Source organism: Oncorhynchus keta, chromosome 25 (assembly GCF_023373465.1).
Source record: "Oncorhynchus keta strain PuntledgeMale-10-30-2019 chromosome 25, Oket_V2, whole genome shotgun sequence".
NCBI classification, from domain to species: Eukaryota; Metazoa; Chordata; class Actinopteri; order Salmoniformes; family Salmonidae; genus Oncorhynchus; species Oncorhynchus keta.
Window position 1 is genome coordinate 40,567,880 of NC_068445.1, and position 24,691 is coordinate 40,592,570.

At 46.0% G+C, this 24,691-nt stretch overlaps 2 protein-coding genes and 1 long non-coding RNA gene across 24 annotated transcripts in view; 1 reads left to right on the forward strand and 2 right to left on the reverse strand.

Moving 5' to 3' along the window:
- Positions 1-2,186: 2,186 nt before the first annotated feature.
- On the forward strand, positions 2,187-10,937 carry gtf2h2 (general transcription factor IIH, polypeptide 2). 4 transcript variants are annotated; one of them, XM_052479542.1, is made up of 12 exons: positions 2,187-2,245; positions 2,505-2,566; positions 3,725-3,828; positions 4,326-4,440; positions 4,536-4,622; positions 4,745-4,795; positions 6,972-7,026; positions 7,258-7,363; positions 7,485-7,575; positions 7,966-8,161; positions 8,257-8,427; positions 10,298-10,937. In XM_052479542.1, the coding sequence occupies exons 3-12, from the start codon at positions 3,773-3,775 to the stop codon at positions 10,549-10,551; spliced, it is 1,182 nt and encodes a 393-aa protein (XP_052335502.1). In that variant the 5' UTR covers positions 2,187-2,245; positions 2,505-2,566; positions 3,725-3,772; the 3' UTR covers positions 10,552-10,937. The 4 variants fall into 4 exon arrangements, with proteins under 4 accessions (XP_052335502.1, XP_035617119.1, XP_035617118.1 ...); XM_035761225.2 differs by lacking the exons at positions 2,187-2,245; positions 2,505-2,566 and adding exons at positions 2,939-3,222; positions 3,358-3,429; XM_035761226.2 differs by lacking the exon at positions 2,187-2,245 and having other exon boundaries at positions 2,442-2,566.
- Positions 10,938-24,691, reverse strand: part of erap1b (endoplasmic reticulum aminopeptidase 1b) — a 40,598-nt gene continuing 26,844 nt past the window's right edge. For all 12 annotated transcript variants that reach the window (XM_052479421.1, XM_052479420.1, XM_052479422.1 and 9 more), the window contains 6 exons: positions 23,477-23,633; positions 23,112-23,296; positions 22,823-22,984; positions 12,896-13,036; positions 12,545-12,626; positions 10,938-12,301 (listed from right to left, as the gene is read on the reverse strand). In XM_052479421.1, coding sequence (XP_052335381.1) covers positions 12,116-12,301; positions 12,545-12,626; positions 12,896-13,036; positions 22,823-22,984; positions 23,112-23,296; positions 23,477-23,633 — 913 coding nt within the window. In that variant the 3' untranslated portion in view covers positions 10,938-12,115. The remainder of the gene's footprint in view (positions 12,302-12,544; positions 12,627-12,895; positions 13,037-22,822; positions 22,985-23,111; positions 23,297-23,476; positions 23,634-24,691) is intronic.
- Positions 23,648-24,295, reverse strand: LOC127911792 (uncharacterized). Of its 8 annotated transcripts, none has more exons than XR_008079383.1 (4): positions 24,285-24,295; positions 24,034-24,115; positions 23,788-23,869; positions 23,650-23,705 (listed from the first exon to the last, which is right to left on the reverse strand). It is a non-coding gene; the product is annotated as an uncharacterized LOC127911792 (long non-coding RNA). The 8 variants fall into 8 exon arrangements; XR_008079382.1 differs by lacking the exon at positions 24,285-24,295 and adding an exon at positions 24,203-24,213; XR_008079388.1 differs by lacking the exon at positions 24,034-24,115 and having other exon boundaries at positions 23,648-23,705.

Sequence of the window (24,691 nt, forward strand, 5' to 3'; positions counted from 1 at the left end):
TCTGGCGACAAATATGTAGCGAAGGCCAGCAGACGAAAGCATACAGGTCGCAGTGGTGGGTGGTATATGGGGCTCTTGTGACAAAATGGAATGCACTGTGATAGACTGCATCCAGTTTGTTGAGTAGAGTGTTGGAGGCTATTTTGTAAATGACATCGCCAAAGTCGAGGATCGGTAGGATAGTCAGTTTTACGAGGGTATGTTTGGCGGCTTGAGTGAAGGAGGCTTTGCTGCGAAATAGGAAGACTATTCTAGATTTCATTTTAGATTGGAGATGTTTACTGAGTCTGGAAGGAGAGTTTACAGTCTAGCCAAACACCTAGGTTTTTGTAGTTGTCCACATATAAGTAAGAACCGTCCAGAGTAATGTTGCTAGTCGGGCGGGCGGGTGTGGGCAGCAAACGGTTGAAAAGCATGCATTTAGTCTTACTAGCACTAGTTGGAGGCGACGGAAGGAGTGTTGTATGCCATTGAAGCTCGTTTGGAGGTTTGGTAACACAGTATCCAATGAAGGGCCAGATGTATACAGAATGGTGTCGTCTGCGTAGAGGTGTATCAGGGAAACAGCTCGGAAACCGGATTGCGCAGGGGAGACGGTACGGTAGGATTCAAAATGGTCAGTGATCTATTTATTAACTTGGCTTTCGAAGACTTTAGAAATGCAGGGCAGGATGGATATAGGTCTATAGCAGTTTGGGTCTAGAGTGTCTCCCCCTTTGAAGAGGGGGATGACTGCTGCAGCTTTCCAATCTTTAGGGATCTCGGACGATATGAAAGAGAGGTTGAACAGACTGGTAATAGGGGTTGCAACAATGGCGGCGGATAATTTTAGAAAGAGAGGGTCCAGATTGTCTAGGCCAGCTGATTTGTAAGGGTCCAGGGTTTGCAGCTCTTTCAGAACATCTGCTATCTGGATTTGGGTGAAGGAGAAGCTGGGGAGGCTTGGGCAAGTAGCTGCAGGTTGGAATAGCCAGGAGGAAAGCATGGCCAGCCGTAGAGAAATGCTTCTTGAAATTCTTGATTATCGTGGATTTATCAGTGGTGACAGTGTTACCTAGCCTCAGTGCAGTGGGCAGCTGAGAGGAGGTGCTCTTATTCTCCATGCACTTTACAGTGTCCCAAAACGTTTTGGAGTTAGAGCTATAGGATGCAAATGTCTGTTTGAAAAATCTAGCCTTTGCTTTCCTGACTGACTGCGTGTATTCGTTTCTGACTTCCCTGAAAAGTTGCATAACGCGGGGACTATTCGATGCTAGTGCAGTCCACCACGGGATGTTTTTTGCTGGTCGAGGGCAGTCAGGTCTGGAGTGAACCAAGGGCTATATCTGTTCTTAGTTCTACATTTTTTGTAAGGGGCATGCTTATTTAAAATGGTGAGGAAACAACTTTTAAAGAACAACCAGGCATCATCAACTGATGGGATGAGGTCAATATCCTTCCAGGATACCTGGGCCAGGTCGATTAGAAAGGCCTGCTCACAGAAGTGTTTTAGGGAGTGTTTAACAGTGAAGAGGGGTGGTCGTTTGACCGCGGACCCATAGCGGATGCAGGCAGTGATCGCTGAGATCCTGATCGAAAACAACAGAGGTGTATTTGGAGGGCAAGTTGGTCAGAATAATATCTAAGAGGGTGCCCATGTTTACGGATTTAGGGTTGTACCTGGTGGGTTCCTTGATAATTTGTGTGAGATTGAGGGCATCTACCTTAGATTGTAGGACTGCCAGGGTGTAAAGCATATCCCAGTTTAGGCCACCTAACAGAACGAACTCTGAAGATAGATGGGGGGGGCAATCAATTCATATATGGTGTCCAGGGCACAGCTTGGAGCTAAGGGGGGTCTATAACAGAAGGCAACAGTGAGAGATTCATTTTTTAATTAGAAGCTCAAACTGTTTGGGCATAGACCTGGAAAGTATGACAGAACTTTGCAAGCTATCTCTGCAGTAGATTGCAACTCCTCCCCCTTTGGTTGTTCTATCTTGATGGAAAATGTTGTAGTTGGGGATGTAAATCTCAAAATTTTGTGGCCTTCCTAAACCAGGATTCAGACACGGCAAGGACATCATGGTTGGCGGAGTGTGCTAAAGCAGTGAGTAAAACAAATTTAGGGAGGAGGCTTCTGATGTTAACATGCATGAAATCAAGGCTTTTTCGGTTACAGAAGTCAACAAATGAGAGAGCCTGGGGACACGCAGGGCCTGGGTTAACCTCCACATCACCCGAGGAACAGAGGAGTAGGATGAGGGTATGGCTAAAGGCTATCAAAACTGGTCGTCTAGTGCGTTGGGGACAGAGAATAAAAGGAGCAGATGTATGGGCGTGGTAGGGTAGAACTTATTGCTGTCTAAACTGTCCACTTAAATACTAAACTTCAAAACGTTTTTAATGACAATGGTTTCTGGACATTTACATGCAATTTATGAGCTCATCATCCACAAAAACATAAGTTTACTCATTTGCTCCCCCCCCAAAAAATCTGAATTCGGAACTATTTTTTCCTTTAGACTATGTTTCCTGTGGCGGGAAGCTCTTCTGTTACACCAAACATGGTTGCTTCCTTCAGCAGGTATGCGAATGTTGTGTTTTTGTTTTAATCTTATTTGAATGTTTCTATTTCTATATATTAAACTAATGTACAATTATTCAGCCGACGATTTAACTAATTTAGTCGAGTAACTCATTCATGAAATGTAGACGATTAATTTAGCAATGCATTCGAATAACATCCGTCAGTTTCACAGCAAGGCGCAGCAGCCACAGACAATGAGTTAGTTATAAGATATATTTGGCGCTGCTGAGCCAGAATCTTGGGTTTACAGGAGACGTTGAATGTGGCGATTCTCCTTTAAGCGCATTCAATTTGCTATTCTCCAGCTTTTCAAGATTAATGTCATACGTTTGGTACTTACCAAAGAATTGAGTTTGGCTGAGCAACTAACGTTAGTATCGTAATGACGGTACTGCGGTTCCGGCCGGTATGTACTCCACCCCCCTAAAATAAAAATACAAAGTTACATGCAACCGAAAATAATCGTATCGTTTTTGAGAAAATGCCAAATCCACCTCTTCGGCACCACCAATAAAATCACCAATTACTACCACGCACATTTCGGCTGATCCAGCAGCAGAAAATGTAATTGATTTGATCACCTTCAACAGTTTATGAACGCCATACCTATCTGTTGTTTCACCCGCGCTACACGGAACGCAATAATATTTAATGTAAGTAGACAATATAGGGTAATTTTAAAGTTGTATGTTTCTAATTAAGCTTTATTTTGTGTTTTAAATCCATTACTAATATTGCAGGATGTGCAAAACTGGCATTCATTCGATTGCGTGTCACTTTTTATTTAGACTATTTTTGGAAGTACATACCGTCAAAAAGGTAGTAATGACGACAGTTGCTCAGCGAAACGCCATTCTTTGGTAAGTTCCGAACGTATTTTGACATTATTAAGCTTGAAAAGTTGATGAATTGTAAGTGGAATGACTGCTTCCTGGGTTTAAAGGAGAATTGACGGATCGAGTGCTTGTGATTGCTTGCATAGCTACATTTTCCAACCAAAAACATAAGTACTGGTATGGGGATGATGAGTTGGCAGCTATGTTGTTTTTGAAAATAATTGTATTTGCATGATAATGCCACGGTTTATAATATAATAGCTACAAAGCATTACAAAGTTTTTAAAGCTTCTAATTCACCCTCTTGTCATTTATACAGATACTTCCGTTTTTGATTGAACTGCATTTGGAGGTTGACTCAATCAAGATGGACGAAGAGCCAGAGAGAGCCAAGCGTTGGGAGGGAGGTTATGAGCGAACATGGTAAGGCGCTCACTAAACGTAAGCTTAGGATGAATATAATTATTGGACTGATGTTGTGCGTTTTTACATTTGCTCTTCACCAACTTCATCCTGCAGCAGTCACCTGCGTTGTAAGAGGCTCTATTGGCAACCAGTCTTTTAGGGTGTTATTGTTTGACCCAAGCGAACATCACCAAAGACACGACTGAAACGGGAACCAATAAATAATAAATAAATACATGTTGTTGAGGCTCTTACTCACTAATTGGTTGTGTAATGTACACACATATGATTTTAGTTTGTGTGTTAAAAACATTTTTAATAAAGAATGGCAACACTGCCATGTTGATCTAAGCCTCGCTGTTAAAAAAAACACATTAGTGTCTGACTTTTGGCTGTCGCAGATGCGCCTCCCCCGACTAAACTCCTCGACTTTGGTCTACAGTGAGGCTGCAACAGCATTTACCACTGAAATGCAGACACTGACTGACTGACTGTCTGTCTGTCTGTCCATATAGGGAGATCTTGAAGGAGGACGAGTCTGGATCTCTCAAAGCCACTGTAGAGGAAATCCTTTTCCAGGCCAAAAGGAAAAGGGTGTTTGAGAGTCATGGACAAGTTCGGCTTGGGATGGTGAGTTGATTCCTCACCCTCTATTTGCCTTCTCAGATGCCATGTACTTCTTCAGTAAAGTAATAATGATAACACTACAATATCACGTGTTCCAGATGCGTCACCTGTACGTGGTAATTGACACCTCTAGAACCATGGAAGACCAGGACCTGAAACCCAATCGCCTCACCTCTACACTCAAGGTGAGGAATAGGAGGAGGAAGAGGAGGGGATGGTAGAGATGAGGAGGAATTCAAATACTTGTGAAACATATGGAGCTGAAAAATATTTTGTGATTTTGTTTTCTCTCTCTTCAACTCTGCAGCTGGTGGAATATTTTGTCGAGGAATACTTTGACCAGAACCCCATCAGTCAGGTAGGCCCTCGTTCCACCAGAACCCCATCAGTCAGGTAGGCCCTCGTTCCACCAGAACCCCATCAGTCAGGTAGGCCCTCGTTCCACCAGAACCCCATCAGTCAGGTAGGCCCTCGTTCCACCAGAACCCCATCAGTCAGGTAGGCCCTCGTTCCACCAGAACCCCATCAGTCAGGTAGGCCCTCGTTCCACCAGAACCCCATCAGTCAGGTAGGCCCTCGTTCCATCAGAACCCCATCAGTCAGGTAGGCCCTCGTTCCACCAGAACCCCATCAGTCTGGTAGGCCCTCGTTCCACCAGAACCCCATCAGTCAGGTAGGCCCTCGTTCCACCAGAACCCCATCAGTCAGGTAGGCCCTCGTTCCACCAGAACCCCATCAGTCAGGTAGGCCCTCGTTCCACCAGAACCCCATCAGTCAGGTAGGCCCTCGTTCCACCAGAACCCCATCAGTCAGGTAGGCCCTCGTTCCACCAGAACCCCATCAGTCAGGTAGGCCCTCGTTCCACCAGAACCCCATCAGTCAGGTAGGCCCTCGTTCCACCAGAACCCCATCAGTCAGGTAGGCCCTCGTTCCACCAGAACCCCATCAGTCAGGTAGGCCCTCGTTCCACCAGAACCCCATCAGTCTGGTAGGCCCTCGTTCCACCAGAACCCCATCAGTCAGGTAGGCCCTCGTTCCACCAGAACCCCATCAGTCAGGTAGGCCCTCGTTCCACCAGAACCCCATCAGTCAGGTAGGCCCTCGTTCCACCAGAACCCCATCAGTCAGGTAGGCCCTCGTTCCACCAGAACCCCATCAGTCAGGTAGGCCCTCGTTCCACCAGAACCCCATCAGTCAGGTAGGCCCTCGTTCCACCAGAACCCCATCAGTCAGGTAGGCCCTCGTTCCACCAGAACCCCATCAGTCAGGTAGGCCCTCGTTCCACCAGAACCCCATCAGTCAGGTAGGCCCTCGTTCCACCAGAACCCCATCAGTCAGGTAGGCCCTCGTTCCACCAGAACCCCATCAGTCAGGTAGGCCCTCGTTCCACCAGAACCCCATCAGTCAGGTAGGCCCTCGTTCCACCAGAACCCCATCAGTCAGGTAGGCCCTCGTTCCACCAGAACCCCATCAGTCAGGTAGGCCCTCGTTCCACCAGAACCCCATCAGTCAGGTAGGCCCTCGTTCCACCAGAACCCCATCAGTCAGGTAGGCCCTCGTTCCACCAGAACCCCATCAGTCAGGTAGGCCCTCGTTCCACCAGAACCCCATCAGTCAGGTAGGCCCTCGTTCCACCAGAACCCCATCAGTCAGGTAGGCCCTCGTTCCACCAGAACCCCATCAGTCTGGTAGGCCCTCGTTCCACCAGAACCCCATCAGTCAGGTAGGCCCTCGTTCCACCAGAACCCCATCAGTCTGGTAGGCCCTCGTTCCACCATAACCCCATCAGTCAGGTAGGCCCTCGTTCCACCAGAACCCCATCAGTCAGGTAGGCCCTCGTTCCACCAGAACCCCATCAGTCAGGTAGGCCCTCGTTCCACCAGAACCCCATCAGTCAGGTAGGCCCTCGTTCCACCAGAACCCCATCAGTCAGGTAGGCCCTCGTTCCACCAGAACCCCATCAGTCAGGTAGGCCCTCGTTCCACCAGAACCCCATCAGTCAGGTAGGCCCTCGTTCCACCAGAACCCCATCAGTCAGGTAGGCCCTCGTTCCACCAGAACCCCATCAGTCAGGTAGGCCCTCGTTCCACCAGAACCCCATCAGTCAGGTAGGCCCTCGTTCCACCAGAACCCCATCAGTCAGGTAGGCCCTCGTTCCACCAGAACCCCATCAGTCAGGTAGGCCCTCGTTCCACCATTCAATTAGAGTGGGTTTTGTTGTCCCACTGTCATTCGTTCCTGAGCGTTTGTCAATGTAAGCAGCCCCTGGAGCTTGGCTCCTCTCTAGGTCTCTTCCCAGGTTCCAGCCTTTCTAGGGAGTTTTTTTTCTAGCCACAGATACCTCTGCATTGCTTGCTCTTTGGGGTTCTAGGCAGGGTGTCTGTAAAGCACTTTGTGACACCTCCGGATGTAAAAAGGTGCTTCATGAAATACATTTGATGGATTGCTTCGTCAGCAACGGTGTGTTGTCCTCCTCCTACTATATGGTCTAGTGAGCTAAGAGAACTTAGTCCCTCCTATGGTCTCCTCTTCAGGTGGGCATCATCACCACAAAGAACAAGAGAGCGGAGAAGCTGACTGACCTGGCAGGTGAGAGGTCCGCCTTGGGTCATTCTACGAGGTGTCCCAATTTCCCCTAAGTTTATTCAATATAAGTGCTGTACTTTTTTGTTTTTGTTGCATGTTTAAAATAGTTTTAATTTGTATAGATTTATTTTCCATTGTAGGCATTAACGTTTGTGGCTTGCTGGTGTTTTGAGTGTGGATGTTAGTTGTGTGCTGGTTACAGTTCTGCTGACAGTGCTGTTATTCTATCCACAGGGAACCCAAAGAAGCACATTGATGCCCTGAAGAAAGCAAAGGACTCTACATGTGGAGGAGAACCCTCTCTATATAACTCCCTCAGCCTGGCCATGCAGACACTCAAGTATGCTGTGTGTGTGTGTGTGTGTGTGTGTGTGTGTGTGTGTGTGTCCATATACTTTTATTTTGTCCCAAGATGTATGATCCAATTTGTCTTTTCACCATCACCCTCTGTCTCTCCTCAGACACATGCCAGGCCACAGCAGCAGAGAAGTCCTCATCATCTTCAGTAGTCTCACCACATGTGACCCAGCTAACATCTACGAGCTGGTCAAGGTAACAGCAGATCTGTCTGTCTCTATCACTTACATCCAGGCTGTATAACATTCGGCCGTGATTGGGCCATACGGCATCGCCAGCGGCAGCGGCGTCCGGGTTTGGCCGGTGTAGGCCGTCATTGTAAATAAGAATTTGTTCTTATTAACTGACTTGCCTAGTTAAATAAAGGTTAATCATTTTATCTCTCACTTCCCCCAGATGTTTTTCTCTGGTGTTTTGTCTCATGTAGAAGCTCTGGTGTAGTTTTTATGTGATCTTTCTCCTTGTCTCACTGATCTCTCCCAGATCTCTCACCGGTGTCTCCCATTTCATATCTCTGATCTCGCCCTGATCTCTCACTGGTGCCTCACATTTCACATCTCTGGTGTTTTCTCTGTTCTCCATCAGACTCTGAAGGCTCTGAAGATCCGTGTGTCTGTGATTGGCCTGTCAGCCGAGGTGCGTGTCTGCACAGTGCTCACCAGAGAGACCGGGGGGTCGTACCATGTGATCCTGGATGAGAGCCACTTCAGGGAGCTGCTGATGTTTCATGTGAAGCCTCCTCCTGCTACCTCCTCCTCTGAGTGTTCCCTCATACGCATGGGTCAGACACATAGAGCTTCAGCACATAGACTAGCTCAGTCCTAACCACACAACGTTATTTCTGAGCTCCAGTGTTTCTATTCTCTCTCCCTCCAGGTTTCCCCCAGCACACCATAGCCTCTATATCAGACCAGGATGCCAAGCCTTCTTTCAGCCAGGCCCATCTGGACAGCACTAGTGGTGGTCCCGGTCTGTCTATGGGAGGGTACTTCTGTCCACAGTGTCAGGCCAAGTACACTGAGCTACCTGTCGAGTGTAAAGTCTGTGGTACGTGGTGCCTAGCTTACTGTGAAGTCTGTGGTGCCTAGCTGACTGTGAAGTCTGTGGTGCCTAGCTGACTGAAGTCTACCGAGTGTTTAAGTCTAGTGTGTGGTGTCTAGCTCAGTGTTTAAGTCTAGTGTGTGGTGTCTAGCTGAGTGTTTAAGTCTAGTGTGTGGTGTCTAGCTCAGTGTTTAAGTCTAGTGTGTGGTGTCTAGCTGAGTGTTTAAGTCTAGTGTGTGGTGTCTAGCTCAGTGTTTAAGTCTAGTGTGTGGTGTCTAGCTCAGTGTTTAAGTCTAGTGTGTGGTGTCTAGCTGAGTGTTTAAGTCTAGTGTGTGGTGTCTAGCTCAGTGTTTAAGTCTAGTGTGTGGTGTCTAGCTCAGTGTTTAAGTCTAGTGTGTGGTGTCTAGCTCAGTGTTTAAGTCTAGTGTGTGGTGTCTAGCTCAGTGTTTAAGTCTAGTGTGTGGTGTCTAGCTGAGTGTTTAAGTCTAGTGTGTGGTGTCTAGCTCAGTGTTTAAGTCTAGTGTGTGGTGTCTAGCTCAGTGTTTAAGTCTAGTGTGTGGTGTCTAGCTCAGTGTTTAAGTCTAGTGTGTGGTGTCTAGCTCAGTGTTTAAGTCTAGTGTGTGGTGTCTAGCTCAGTGTTTAAGTCTAGTGTGTGGTGTCTAGCTCAGTGTTTAAGTCTAGTGTGTGGTGTCTAGCTCAGTGTTTAAGTCTAGTGTGTGGTGTCTAGCTCAGTGTTTAAGTCTAGTGTGTGGTGTCTAGCTGAGTGTTTAAGTCTAGTGTGTGGTGTCTAGCTCAGTGTTTAAGTCTAGTGTGTGGTGTCTAGCTCAGTGTTTAAGTCTAGTGTGTGGTGTCTAGCTGAGTGTTTAAGTCTAGTGTGTGGTGTCTAGCTCAGTGTTTAAGTCTAGTGTGTGGTGTCTAGCTCAGTGTTTAAGTCTAGTGTGTGGTGTCTAGCTCAGTGTTTAAGTCTAGTGTGTGGTGTCTAGCTCAGTGTTTAAGTCTAGTGTGTGGTGTCTAGCTCAGTGTTTAAGTCTAGTGTGTGGTGTCTAGCTCAGTGTTTAAGTCTAGTGTGTGGTGTCTAGCTCAGTGTTTAAGTCTAGTGTGTGGTGTCTAGCTCAGTGTTTAAGTCTAGTGTGTGGTGTCTAGCTCAGTGTTTAAGTCTAGTGTGTGGTGTCTAGCTCAGTGTTTAAGTCTAGTGTGTGGTGTCTAGCTGAGTGTTTAAGTCTAGTGTGTGGTGTCTAGCTCAGTGTTTAAGTCTAGTGTGTGGTGTCTAGCTCAGTGTTTAAGTCTAGTGTGTGGTGTCTAGCTCAGTGTTTAAGTCTAGTGTGTGGTGTCTAGCTCAGTGTTTAAGTCTAGTGTGTGGTGTCTAGCTCAGTGTTTGTCTCAATCGTCTCTCCTTCTTCACTTGTTTACTATTTCCCACATCTTAATGCATTGGTGTGCTGTAGACACGGGCTCGAGGGAGTTTCTCAAAGCAATCATTTCCTTTCATATCGGGAAGTGAACAAGTGTACACTTCGGGAGGAAGGCATTTTGAAGAAATACCTTCTGCGTACATACATTGAGATGACCCGTGTGTGTGTACTACGACAGACGTGACTAAAGTGTGTGTGTGTATTTACTACTACAGACGTGACTAAAGTGTGTGTGTGTGTACTACGACAGACGTGACTAAAGTGTGTGTGTGTGTGTGTACTACGACAGACGTGACTAAAGTGTGTGTGTGTGTACTATGACAGACGTGACTAAAGTGTGTGTGTGTGTGTGTACTACGACAGACGTGACTAAAGTGTGTGTGTGTACTACGACAGACGTGACTAAAGTGTGTGTGTGTGTGTGTACTACTACAGACGTGACTAAAGTGTGTGTGTTCCCCCAGGGCTGACACTTGTCTCCGCTCCTCACCTGGCCCGCTCCTTCCACCACCTCTTCCCCCTGGAGGCCTTCCAGGAGAGTCCTCTGCTGCTGCACCACACAGAGAGGTTCTGTGAAGCCTGCCAGGGGGAGCTGAAGGACAAGAGTGTGTTCATATGTCCGTCGTGTAACAGTGTGTTCTGCGTGGAGTGTGACCTGTTCATCCACGACACGCTGCACTGCTGCCCCTCTTGCATCCACAGCCGCAGTGCCCCCTGAGATGCTCTGGTCAAAAGTAGAGGACTATGTAGGACTTATGGGAAACCTCAGACAAGTGACAATATACCTGCACACACTTTAAAGATGTTTACTAATTTGGAGGGCCTTCAGTGCTTTGGGCCCTTACGGAATTTACCTCTGGAGTTGTGTTGCTAGGATATTTGGAATTGACTTTGGCCGTATTGCTTGGAGTTGATTTTGGAGTTGTCCTCTATCCAGGCTGACATCTAAAGCTAGAGGACTGACTTTACCTCAATGATGGTTGGATTGAGATGGAACTGCTGAAACTGAGCATCGATATCACCGGTTGGCTAGTGCCGGTTGGCTCTGGCAGCAGCATAAAATGGACCAAACCTTTTCAATAAACTTCAGCTCTTTTGTAGAGATCTTATTGTATGTTCTCTTTATTCATTTAGACTCGTCTGTCTGTCCCCATCTCTTAGCCAGAGCCTTCCATTAAATGACAGTTTTACAATCAATATTTTTCATTTCAGTATTTTAACAAAATACAGATTCTTGTCAACATTTTAATTCTCACAAAAATCTGAAAAACACAGACAAAAAAAAAGCCCCAGCAGGGCATCGAGATCATAAATGCAACAAAAACACACCAAGATCAGCAAAAACACACAACACAAGTGAGACAACAAATGCAATAGAAGGAGCCTCCTCTGAGATGCAGGACTGGGCTGTTTCTCCAGGGAACAGTAACCAAGGTAACGCTTATGTGGAGAAAATCTCCTGGTGGTTATGATCCCCTAAGAAGTGGGGACAACCTTTAACCTTTATAAATATTTAAAAAAGGCTCATACATATTTATGCTGACAGTATTGTATAATAAATTAATCACACAAACAAATGACAAACCGAGTCGTAGACACGTCTGTTTTAAAGTTAAGGTGAGGGTAACTGATTAACTGAGTCAATTCTTATAAATTTACCGAAGATGAAAAATAGAATAGTTTAGGGTCTTAACCTTGTGCCGACCTTTGTCTCAGACACAAATGTGATATCCAGTGTTAGCAACACTGGAAATATTATTCTTTAAAGGTGAGTCGAGATTGACTAATTTACAAATCATCTTGCATCATAAATAACTACTCGATATTATTTCTACATCAGTTAGTCACAATTTCCGCATAATTCATCCCGGTTTTGATGCTCTCAAACACAGCCATAATCATTCTGCGATCTAGACCAGGGATTATCGACGAGATTCAGCTGCGGGATGATTTCTCTTGAGCGGGGGAGCCGGTACATAATTACAAATCATTTGTAGACCGCAAGAAGCCTAAACAGATATGTTTGACGAAAACATGATCATTTCAAACCTTGCTTACATTTGTATACGAACACGTGTCTCCCTATTATGCGTGATAATACTTTGGAACAGATTTCTTAAATTAAAATCAACTGGTTGATTTCCTGGTGTTTTTAATATTTTATGTCCCAACAATAAAAAATAAAAAAATTCTCAGAAAACCTGGGGAGGCCAAATAAAACCAGCTACGGGCCAAATTCGTCCCGCTAGTTGGGGAACCCTGCCCTGTACTGCATAGAAGGCCTATAGATCCTCGTGGCCCCGTGTCTCTGTCCTGGCTCCCTGGGCCTGTCTGTCCAGCCAGGCCTTTAGCTGGGGCAGGTGCTGGTCCATCCAGCGGATGTTCTCTTCAATGCTCTCATACGTCTGTTGAATACACCTCAGACCAGAACCTGTCTCCTCAGACAGAGAGTCAAAGAACCCGCGAACCTGGGGGGGAGGAGACATAGGCAGACTGCTTACAATAGATCTTAAACACATCTACTATATACAGCTAAATGTGGGCCTATGAACACGCAGACAGTAATACACTAACAGTAGGGTAGTTATTATGAGGGAAACATTTGAGTGCCTTTTGAATTTTGTAGTTATTACAGCTGACAAAAACTATATAGCTACATAACGTAAGGTAATAGTAGCGGTATTATCAAACACCAGAGAAGACAGACTTACCTCGTCCAGCATCTCCCTGGTGGAGTACTGGTTGGTCACACCGGTCACCATGCCTGAGATAGAGTGGGACCCCAGGTCAAACCTACAGGTCAAAAGGTCATGGGGGTTAGGTATACAGACACCTCGAAAAGAAAATGACAACTTCATGCAAATGATCAGCAACGCAACCAGATAATAATCAATCAGAGGGAGGGTTTTGCTAGCTAGTTCTGACACCATGCTGGACAGGCTAACAGCCAACAGTTCCACTTTGCATGCTGTTCTGAAGATACACCATGAGGGGAGATCTTGGTGATTCCTTACTACAAGGTAGTTTCTAGTATAACCACGGCATAAGATCATCAGACTCACTTCTTCACCATTGTGTGCCAGTTGTGTCTGAGGAAGTCCCAGGCCAGCTTGTACCCTTTCGGGTTCCTGCTGACAGAGATGACCACATGAGGAAGGTCCTGAGTCTTCATCACCTCGCCCGCAAGACTCTGCTCCATTAACCTGGGGGGGGAAGAGACACAGGGGGTGTGAGGGAGAGGTCAAACCGCCGCATCTGCTATGCAAAGTGGCAGAGTTAAAGCGTTGTTTGTCAGACCAGGAGACATCCCGCAAAAGTCTTCTCATGAAAACGTAGTGCTACGTAACGGTGAGACTCACGAACACGATGGCGTTCACCGTTTTGCTCTACGACGCCCACAAACCCCCTGGGACTCGTCTGAAGGTAACCCGGTATCAGTTTAAAACATTTATGGAAGTATGAAGGTCGTTTTGAGCCAACATAAAAGGGGTTAAATGTGTGATATAGATTTAGGACAGACAATTGAAAACGTTATTCCTTATCTTTATTCTGGACTGTCTGTTTTCCCATTTATGAATGTTATTCAGTGTATTTCTATTGGCTATAGTAGTAAAGCCCAAATTCTCTTTTTTTTTTAAATACCTACCGGGGTCCTAAAATTCTAAATCAAATAGCTAAATGATCCATGGTATGACCCCACCTCAAAGGTTTAGACTTTTAGAGGTTTTAATGCAATACAGAGCAGCAAGAAAGCAGAGCAGCAAGTTATGAGGACTGTAAGCAGGAGAGATAGTTATGAGGACTGTAAGCAGGAGAGATAGTTCTGAGTGCTGTAAGCAGGAGAGATAGTTCTGAGTGATGTAAGCAGGAGAGATAGTTATGAGGACTGTAAGCAGGAGAGATAGTTCTGAGTGATGTAAGCAGGAGAGATAGTTCTGAGTGATGTAAGCGAGAGATAGTTCTGAGGACTGTAAGCGGGAGAGAGTTCTGAGGACTGTAAGCGGGAGAGAGTTCTGAGGACTGTAAGCAGGAGAGATAGTTCTGAGTGATGTAAGCAGGAGAGATAGTTCTGAGTGCTGTAAGCAGGAAATATAGTTCTGAGGACTGTAAGCAGGAGAGATAGTTCTGAGGACTGTAAGCAGGAGAGATAGTTCTGAGGACTGTAAGCAGGAGAGATAGTTCTGAGGACTGTAAGCAGGAGAGATAGTTCTGAGGACTGTAAGCAGGAGAGATAGTTCTGAGGACTGTAAGCAGGAGAGATAGTTCTGAGGACTGTAAGCAGGAGAGATAGTTCTGAGGACTGTAAGCAGGAGAGATAGTTCTGAGGACTGTAAGCAGGAGAGATAGTTCTGAGGACTGTAAGCAGGAGAGATAGTTCTGAGGACTGTAAGCAGGAGAGATAGTTCTGAGGACTGTAAGCAGGAGAGATAGTTCTGAGGACTGTAAGCAGGAGAGATAGTTCTGAGGACTGTAAGCAGGAGATAGTTCTGAGGACTGTAAGCAGGAGACATAGTTCTGAGTGCTGTAAGCAGGAGAGATAGTTCTGAGTGCTGTAAGCAGGAAATATAGTTCTGAGGACTGTAAGCAGGTGAGATAGTTCTGAGGACTGTAAGCAGGAGAGATAGTTCTGAGGACTGTAAGCAGGAGAGATAGTTCTGAGGACTGTAAGCAGGAGAGATAGTTCTGAGGACTGTAAGCAGGAGAGATAGTTCTGAGGACTGTAAGCAGGAGAGATAGTTCTGAGGACTGTAAGCAGGAGAGATAGTTCTGATTGATGTAAGCAGGAGAGAGAGTTCTGAGTGATGTAAGCAAGAGAGATAGTTCTGAGTGCTGTAAGCAGGAGAGATAGTTCTGAGGACTAAGCAGGAAAGATAGTTATGAGGACTAAGCAGGATAGATAGTTCTGATTGATGTAAGCAGGAGAGAGAGTTCTGAGTGATGTAAGCAAGAGAGATAGTTCTGAGTGCTGTAAGCAGGAGAGATAGTTATGAGGACTGTAAGCAGGAGAGATAGTTATGAGGACTGTAAGCAGGAGAGATAGTTCTGAGTGCTGTAAGCAGGAGAGATAGTTCTGAGTGATGTAAGCAGGAGAGATAGTTCTGAGTGATGTAAGCAGGAGAGATAGTTCTGAGGACTGTAAGCGGGAGAGAGTTCTGAGGACTGTAAGCAGGAGAGATAGTTCTGAGTGATGTAAGCAGGAGAGAGTTCTGAGGACTGTAAGCGGGAGAGAGAGTTCTGAGGACTGTAAGCGGGAGAGAGAGTTCTGAGGACTGTAAGCAGGAGAGAGAGTTCTGAGGACTGTAAGCAGGAGAGAGTTCTGAGGACTGTAAGCGGGAGAGATAGTTCTGAGTGATGTAAGCAGGAGAGATAGTTCTGAGTGCTGTAAGAGGGAGAGATAGTTCTGAGTGATGTAAGCAGGAGAGATAGTTATGAGGACTGTAAGCAGGAGACATAGTTCTGAGTGCTGTAAGCAGGAGAGATAGTTCTGAGTGCTGTAAGCAGGAAATATAGTTCTGAGGACTGTAAGCAGGAGAGATAGTTCTGAGGACTGTAAGCAGGAGAGATAGTTCTGAGGACTGTAAGCAGGAGAGATAGTTCTGAGGACTGTAAGCAGGAGAGATAGTTCTGAGGACTGTAAGCAGGAGAGATAGTTCTGAGGACTGTAAGCAGGAGAGATAGTTCTGAGGACTGTAAGCAGGAGAGATAGTTCTGAGGACTGTAAGCAGGAGAGATAGTTCTGAGGACTGTAAGCAGGAGAGATAGTTCTGAGGACTGTAAGCAGGAGATAGTTCTGAGGACTGTAAGCAGGAGAGATAGTTCTGAGTGCTGTAAGCAGGAAATATAGTTCTGAGGACTGTAAGCAGGTGAGATAGTTCTGAGGACTGTAAGCAGGAGAGATAGTTCTGAGGACTGTAAGCAGGAGAGATAGTTCTGAGGACTGTAAGCAGGAGAGATAGTTCTGAGGACTGTAAGCAGGAGAGATAGTTCTGAGGACTGTAAGCAGGAGAGATAGTTCTGATTGATGTAAGCAGGAGAGAGAGTTCTGAGTGATGTAAGCAAGAGAGATAGTTCTGAGTGCTGTAAGCAGGAGAGATAGTTCTGAGGACTAAGCAGGAAAGATAGTTATGAGGACTAAGCAGGATAGATAGTTCTGATTGATGTAAGCAGGAGAGAGAGTTCTGAGTGATGTAAGCAAGAGAGATAGTTCTGAGTGCTGTAAGCAGGAGAGATAGTTATGAGGACTAAGCAGGAGAGATAGTTATGAGGACTAAGCAGGATAGATAGTTCTGAGTGCTGTAAGCAGGAGAGATAGTTATGAGGACTAAGCAGGAGAGATAGTTCTGAGTGCTGTAAGCAGGAGAGATAGTTCTGAGGACCAAGCAGGAGAGAGTTCTGAGTGCTGTAAGCAGGAGAGATAGTTATGAGGACTAAGCAGGATAGATAGTTCTGAGTGCTGTAAGCAGGAAAGATAGTTCTGAGGACTGTAAGCAGGAGAGATAGTTATGAGGACTAAGCAGGAGAGATAGTTATGAGGACTAAGCAGGATAGATATTTCTGAGTGCTGTAAGCAGGAGAGATAGTTATGAGGACTAAGCAGGAGAGATAGTTCTGAGGACTAAGCAGGAGAGATAGTTCTGAGTGCTGTAAGCCGGAGAGATCGTTATGAGGACTAAGCAGGACAGATAGTTATGAGGACTGTAAGCAGGAGAGATAGTTCTGAGGACTGTAAGCAGGAGAGATAGTTCTGATTGATGTAAGCAGGAGAGAGAGTTCTGAGGACTGTAAGCAGGAGAGAGTTCTGAGGACTGTAAGCGGGAGAGATAGTTCTGAGGACTGTAAGCAGGAGAGATAGTTCTGAGTGATGTAAGCAGGAGAGAGTTCTGAGGACTGTAAGCAGGAGAGATAGTTCTGAGGACTGTAAGCAGGAGAGAGTTCTGAGGACTGTAAGCAGGTGAGATAGTTCTGAGGACTGTAAGCAGGTGAGATAGTTCTGAGGACTGTAAGCAGGAGAGATAGTTCTGAGGACTGTAAGCAGGAGAGATAGTTCTGAGGACTGTAAGCAGGAGAGATAGTTCTGAGGACTGTAAGCAGGAGAGATAGTTCTGAGGACTGTAAGCAGGAGAGATAGTTCTGAGGACTGTAAGCAGGAGAGATAGTTCTGAGGACTGTAAGCAGGAGAGATAGTTCTGATTGATGTAAGCAGGAGAGAGAGTTCTGAGTGATGTAAGCAAGAGAGATAGTTCTGAGTGCTGTAAGCAGGAGAGATAGTTCTGAGGACTAAGCAGGAAAGATAGTTATGAGGACTAAGCAGGATAGATAGTTCTGATTGATGTAAGCAGGAGAGAGAGTTCTGAGTGATGTAAGCAAGATAGATAGTTCTGAGTGCTGTAAGCAGGAGAGATAGTTATGAGGACTAAGCAGGAGAGATAGTTATGAGGACTAAGCAGGATAGATAGTTCTGAGTGCTGTAAGCAGGAGAGATAGTTATGAGGACTAAGCAGGAGAGATAGTTCTGAGTGCTGTAAGCAGGAGAGATAGTTCTGAGGACCAAGCAGGAGAGAGTTCTGAGTGCTGTAAGCAGGAGAGATAGTTATGAGGACTAAGCAGGATAGATAGTTCTGAGTGCTGTAAGCAGGAAAGATAGTTCTGAGGACTGTAAGCAGGAGAGATAGTTATGAGGACTAAGCAGGAGAGATAGTTATGAGGACTAAGCAGGATAGATATTTCTGAGTGCTGTAAGCAGGAGAGATAGTTATGAGGACTAAGCAGGAGAGATAGTTCTGAGGACTAAGCAGGAGAGATAGTTCTGAGTGCTGTAAGCAGGAGAGATCGTTATGAGGACTAAGCAGGACAGATAGTTATGAGGACTGTAAGCAGGAGAGATAGTTCTGAGGACTGTAAGCAGGAGAGATAGTTCTGATTGATGTAAGCAGGAGAGAGAGTTCTGAGGACTGTAAGCAGGAGAGAGTTCTGAGGACTGTAAGCGGGAGAGATAGTTCTGAGGACTGTAAGCAGGAGAGATAGTTCTGAGTGATGTAAGCAGGAGAGAGTTCTGAGGACTGTAAGCAGGAGAGATAGTTCTGAGGACTGTAAGCAGGAGAGAGTTCTGAGGACTGTAAGCAGGAGAGAGTTCTGAGGACTGTAAGCAGGAGAGAGAGTTCTGAGTGATGTAAGCAGGAGAGATAGTTCTGAGTGATGTAAGCAGGAGAGATAGTTCTGAGTGCTGTAAGCAGGAGAGATAGTTATGAGGACTAAGCAGGAGAGATAGTTCTGAGTGCTGTAAGCAGGAGAGATAGTTCTGAGGACTAAGCAGGAGAGATAGTTCTGAGTGCTGTAAGCAGGAGAGATCATTATGAGGACTAAGCAGGACAGATAGTTATGAGGACTGTAAGCAGGAGAGATAGTTCTGAGGACTGTAAGCAGGAGAGATAGTTCTGATTGATGTAAGCAGGAGAGAGAGTTCTGAGGACTGTAAGCAGGAGAGAGTTCTGAGGACTGTAAGCGGGAGAGAGAGTTCTGAGGACTGTAAGCAGGAGAGATAGTTCTGAGTGATGTAAGCAGGAGAGAGTTCTGAGGACTGTAAGCAGGAGAGATAGTTCTGAGGACTGTAAGCAGGAGAGAGTTCTGAGGACTGTAAGCAGGAGAGAGAGTTCTGAGTGATGTAAGCAGGAGAGATAGTTCTGAGTGATGTAAGCAGGAGAGATAGTTCTGAGTGCTGTAAGAGGGAGAGATAGTTCTGAGTGATGTAAGCAGGAGAGATAGTTCTGAGTGATGTAAGCAGGAGAGATAGTTATGAGGACTGTAAGCAGGAGACATAGTTCTGAGTGCTGTAAGCAGGAGAGATAGTTCTGAGTGCTGTAAGCAGGAGAGATAGTTCTGAGTGCTGTAAGCAGGAAATATAGTTCTGAGGACTGTAAGCAGGAGAGATAGTTCTGAGGACTGTAAGCAGGAGAGATAGTTCTGAGGACTGTAAGCAGGAGAGAGTTCTGAGGACTGTAAGCAGGAGAGATAGTTCTGAGGACTGTAAGCAGGAGAGATAGTTCTGAGGACTGTAAGCAGGAGAGATAGTTCTGAGGACTGTAAGCAGGAGAGATAGTTCTGAGGACTGTAAGCAGGAGAGATAGTTCTGAGGACTGTAAGCAGGAGAGATAGTTCTGATTGATGTAAGCAGGAGAGAGAGTTCTGAGTGATGTGAGCAAGAGAGATAGTTCTGAGTGCTGTAAGCAGGAGAGATAGTTCTGAGGACTGTAAGCAGGAGAGATAGTTCTGATTGATGTAAGCAGGAGAGAGAGTTCTGAGGACTGTAAGCAGGAGAGAGTTCTGAGGACTGTAAGCGGGAGAGAGAGTTCTGAGGACTGTAAGCAGGAGAGATAGTTCTGAGTGATGTAAGCAGGAGAGAGTTCTGAGGACTGTAAGCAGGAGAGATAGTTCTGAGGACTGTAAGCAGGAGAGAGTTCTGAGGACTGTAAGCAGGAGAGTGAGTTCTGAGTGATGTAAGCAGGAGAGATAGTTCTGAGTGATGTAAGCAGGAGAGATAGTTCTGAGTGCTGTAAGAGGGAGAGATAGTTCTGAGTGATGTAAGCAGGAGAGATAGTTATGAGGACTGTAAGCAGGAGACATAGTTCTGAGTGCTGTAAGCAGGAGAGATAGTTCTGAGTGCTGTAAGCAGGAGAGATAGTTCTGAGTGCTGTAAGCAGGAAATATAGTTCTGAGGACTGTAAGCAGGAGAGATAGTTCTGAGGACTGTAAGCAGGAGAGATAGTTCTGAGGACTGTAAGCAGGAGAGATAGTTCTGAGGACTGTAAGCAGGAGAGATAGTTCTGAGGACTGTAAGCAGGAGAGATAGTTCTGAGGACTGTAAGCAGGAGAGATAGTTCTGAGGACTGTAGTAGTTCTGATGACTGTAAGCAGGAGAGATAGTTCTGAGGACTGTAAGCAGGAGAGATAGTTCTGAGGACTGTAAGCAGGAGAGATAGTTCTGATTGATGTAAGCAGGAGAGAGAGTTCTGAGTGATGTGAGCAAGAGAGATAGTTCTGAGTGCTGTAAGCAGGAGAGATAGTTCTGAGGACTAAGCAGGAAAGATAGTTATGAGGACTAAGCAGGATAGATAGTTCTGATTGATGTAAGCAGGAGAGAGAGTTCTGAGTGATGTAAGCAAGAGAGATAGTTCTGAGTGCTGTAAGCAGGAGAGATAGTTATGAGGACTAAGCAGGAGAGATAGTTATGAGGACTAAGCAGGATAGATAGTTCTGAGTGCTGTAAGCAGGAGAGATAGTTATGAGGACTAAGCAGGAGAGATAGTTCTGAGTGCTGTAAGCAGGAGAGATAGTTCTGAGGACCAAGCAGGAGAGATAGTTCTGAGTGCTGTAAGCAGGAGAGATAGTTATGAGGACTAAGCAGGATAGATAGTTCTGAGTGCTGTAAGCAGGAAAGATAGTTCTGAGGACTGTAAGCAGGAGAGATAGTTATGAGGACTAAGCAGGAGAGATAGTTATGAGGACTAAGCAGGATAGATATTTCTGAGTGCTGTAAGCAGGAGAGATAGTTATGAGGACTAAGCAGGAGAGATAGTTCTGAGTGCTGTAAGCAGGAGAGATAGTTCTGAGGACTAAGCAGGAGAGATAGTTCTGAGTGCTGTAAGCAGGATAGATCGTTATGAGGACTAAGCAGGACAGATAGTTATGAGGACTGTAAGCAGGAGAGATAGTTCTGAGGACTGTAAGCAGGAGAGATAGTTCTGATTGATGTAAGCAGGAGAGAGAGTTCTGAGTGATGTAAGCAAGAGAGATAGTTCTGAGTGCTGTAAGCAGGAGAGATAGTTATGAGGACTAAGCAGGAGAGATAGTTATGAGGACTAAGCAGGATAGATAGTTCTGAGTGCTGTAAGCAGGAGAGATAGTTATGAGGACTAAGCAGGAGAGATAGTTCTGAGTGCTGTAAGCAGGAGAGATAGTTCTGAGGACCAAGCAGGAGAGATAGTTCTGAGTGCTGTAAGCAGGAGAGATAGTTATGAGGACTAAGCAGGAGAGATAGTTATGAGGACTAAGCAGGATAGATAGTTCTGAGTGCTGTAAGCAGGAAAGATAGTTCTGAGGACTGTAAGCAGGAGAGATAGTTATGAGGACTAAGCAGGAGAGATAGTTATGAGGACTAAGCAGGATAGATATTTCTGAGTGCTGTAAGCAGGAGAGATAGTTATGAGGACTAAGCAGGAGAGATAGTTCTGAGTGCTGTAAGCAGGAGAGATAGTTCTGAGGACTAAGCAGGAGAGATAGTTCTGAGTGCTGTAAGCAGGAGAGATCGTTATGAGGACTAAGCAGGACAGATAGTTATGAGGACTGTAAGCAGGAGAGATAGTTCTGAGGACTGTAAGCAGGAGAGAGAGTTCTGAGTGATGTAAGCAGGAGAGATAGTTCTGAGTGCTGTAAGCAGGAGCGATAGTTCTGAGTGCTGTAAGCAGGAGAGATAGTTATGAGGACTAAGCAGGAGAGATAGTTCTGAGTGCTGTAAGCAGGAGAGATAGTTATGAGGACTAAGCAGGAGAGATAGTTATGAGGACTAAGCAGGAGAGATAGTTCTGAGTGCTGTAAGCAGGAGCGATAGTTCTGAGTGCTGTAAGCAGGAGAGATAGTTATGAGGACTAAGCAGGAGAGATAGTTCTGAGTGCTGTAAGCAGGAGAGATAGTTCTGAGTGCTGTAAGCAGGAGAGATAGTTATGAGGACTAAGCAGGAGAGATAGTTCTGAGTGCTGTAAGCAGGAGAGATAGTTCTGAGGACTAAGCAGGAGAGATAGTTCTGAGTGCTGTAAGCAGGATAGATCGTTATGAGGACTAAGCAGGACAGATAGTTATGAGGACTGTAAGCAGGAGAGATAGTTCTGAGGACTGTAAGCAGGAGAGATAGTTCTGATTGATGTAAGCAGGAGAGAGAGTTCTGAGTGATGTAAGCAAGAGAGATAGTTCTGAGTGCTGTAAGCAGGAGAGATAGTTATGAGGACTAAGCAGGAGAGATAGTTATGAGGACTAAGCAGGATAGATAGTTCTGAGTGCTGTAAGCAGGAGAGATAGTTATGAGGACTAAGCAGGAGAGATAGTTCTGAGTGCTGTAAGCAGGAGAGATAGTTCTGAGGACCAAGCAGGAGAGATAGTTCTGAGTGCTGTAAGCAGGAGAGATAGTTATGAGGACTAAGCAGGAGAGATAGTTATGAGGACTAAGCAGGATAGATAGTTCTGAGTGCTGTAAGCAGGAAAGATAGTTCTGAGGACTGTAAGCAGGAGAGATAGTTATGAGGACTAAGCAGGAGAGATAGTTATGAGGACTAAGCAGGATAGATATTTCTGAGTGCTGTAAGCAGGAGAGATAGTTATGAGGACTAAGCAGGAGAGATAGTTCTGAGTGCTGTAAGCAGGAGAGATAGTTCTGAGGACTAAGCAGGAGAGATAGTTCTGAGTGCTGTAAGCAGGAGAGATCGTTATGAGGACTAAGCAGGACAGATAGTTATGAGGACTGTAAGCAGGAGAGATAGTTCTGAGGACTGTAAGCAGGAGAGAGAGTTCTGAGTGATGTAAGCAGGAGAGATAGTTCTGAGTGCTGTAAGCAGGAGCGATAGTTCTGAGTGCTGTAAGCAGGAGAGATAGTTATGAGGACTAAGCAGGAGAGATAGTTCTGAGTGCTGTAAGCGGGAGAGATAGTTATGAGGACTAAGCAGGAGAGATAGTTATGAGGACTAAGCAGGATAGATAGTTCTGAGTGCTGTAAGCAGGAGAGATAGTTCTGAGTGCTGTAAGCAGGAGAGATAGTTCTGAGGACTAAGCAGGAGAGATAGTTCTGAGGACTAAGCAGGAGAGATAGTTATGAGGACTGTAAGCAGGAGAGATAGTTATGAGGACTAAGCAGGAGAGATAGTTCTGAGTGCTGTAAGCAGGAGAGATAGTTCTGAGGACTAAGCAGGAGAGATAGTTCTGAGGCGTTCTTCATGTTAACCCACCGCTTTAGCTTGTGTTGCAGAGGGCTGATGGACAGGGCAGACTTGATGCGGCTCTTGACAGATGTGTGCTGCGAATGGCGGTACTTCTCAAAGAGGAAATCCCACCCCTCGGGGTCACGAGCACCAATGGCAAACACCGCCAAGCTGACATCACTGGGGAGACTGAGGAAGAAGAGAGAGGGAGGGGGTTGTCCCAATACTCTAGCATGCTCTCCTTCTTTTCTCTCTTTACCTTCAGGACAAAAAAAAAATGTTTATTTTCATTGAATTGAATGGTTTGACCTCTGACCTCATGTTGCCGTCGGAGGCCCTCCACTTGTTGAAGAGGTGTGTGGCGGTAGCGACACAGGGGGGATGGTTCCTGACAGAACCGAACAGCAGCAGGTAGCTCCTTAGAACCCTCTGGGAAACAGAGCCCTCGTCACTCCACGTCTGACGGTCTATCAAACCCCGGAACAGCTCCACGATGTAGCCCTGACAAACAGATATTATATCTCTATTCAATCCATCAATCAAACGTATGGATAAAGCCCTTTTTACATCAACAGTTGTCACAACCTCTAGTCCCCGAAGAGCAAGCAGAAGCACAGTGACAAAAGCTCAGTCAAAAAACTCTGGAAGAAAGAAACCTGAAGAGGAACCAGACTCTCTTACCTTCATCTGGTTCTCCAGACCCTCCATGTCTCTCTTCTCCATCAGTTTGTAGAGAGGGACCAGCTCCCCCAGACCCTGGGTGACAGGCATGATGTCTGTCTCCTTGGACAGATACAGAGACAGGTCCAAGGCTGTGTCCAGTCCTACCTTACCAACACTACAATGGAGAACAGGGACATGGTGTTAGGGACAGATACTGGGACAGGTTCAGGGCTGTGTCCTGTCCTACCTTACCAACACTACAATGGAGAACGGGGACATGGTTTTACGGACAGATACTGGGACATGTCCAAGGCTGTGTCCAGTCCTACCTTACCAACACTACAATGGAGAACAGGGACATGGTGTTAGGGACAGATACTGGGACAGGTTCAGGGCTGTGTCCTGTCCTACCTTACCAACACTACAATGGAGAACGGGGACATGGTTTTAGGGACAGATACTGGGACAGGTTCAGGGCTGTGTCCTGTCCTACCTTACCAACACTACAATGGAGAACGGGGACATGGTTTTAGGGACAGATACTGGGACAGGTCCAAGGCTGTGTCCAGTCCTACCTTACCAACACTACAATGGAGAACAGGGACATGGTGTTAGGGACAGATACTGGGACAGGTTCAGGGCTGTGTCCTGTCCTACCTTACCAACACTACAATGGAGAACGGGGACATGGTTTTAGGGACAGATACTGGGACAGGTTCAGGGCTGTGTCCTGTCCTACCTTACCAACACTACAATGGAGAACAGGGACATGGTGTTAGGGACAGATACTGGGACAGGTTCAGGGCTGTGTCCTGTCCTACCTTACCAACACTACAATGGAGAACGGGGACATGGTTTTAGGGACAGATACTGGGACATGTTCAGGGCTGTGTCCAGTCCTACCTTACCAACGCTACAATGGAGAACGGGGACATGGTGTTAGGGACAGATACTGGGACAGGTCCAGGGCTGTGTCCAGTCCTACCTTACCCACTCTGGGGGACACAGACAAGATCACTCAACCCACTCACCTGAAGATATTTTGAATGCGTACAAAGTCTAACCTAACTAATTTAAAAACATTTTGAATACGCACCACTGTGGCGGTCATGAAATTGTCAACCTGTAACTGTCATGCATCTTTGGACTAGCCTACAAGCCACTGATGCGGATCTTTGGACTAGCCTACAAGCCACTAATGCGGATCTTTGGACCAGCCTACAAGCCACTGAT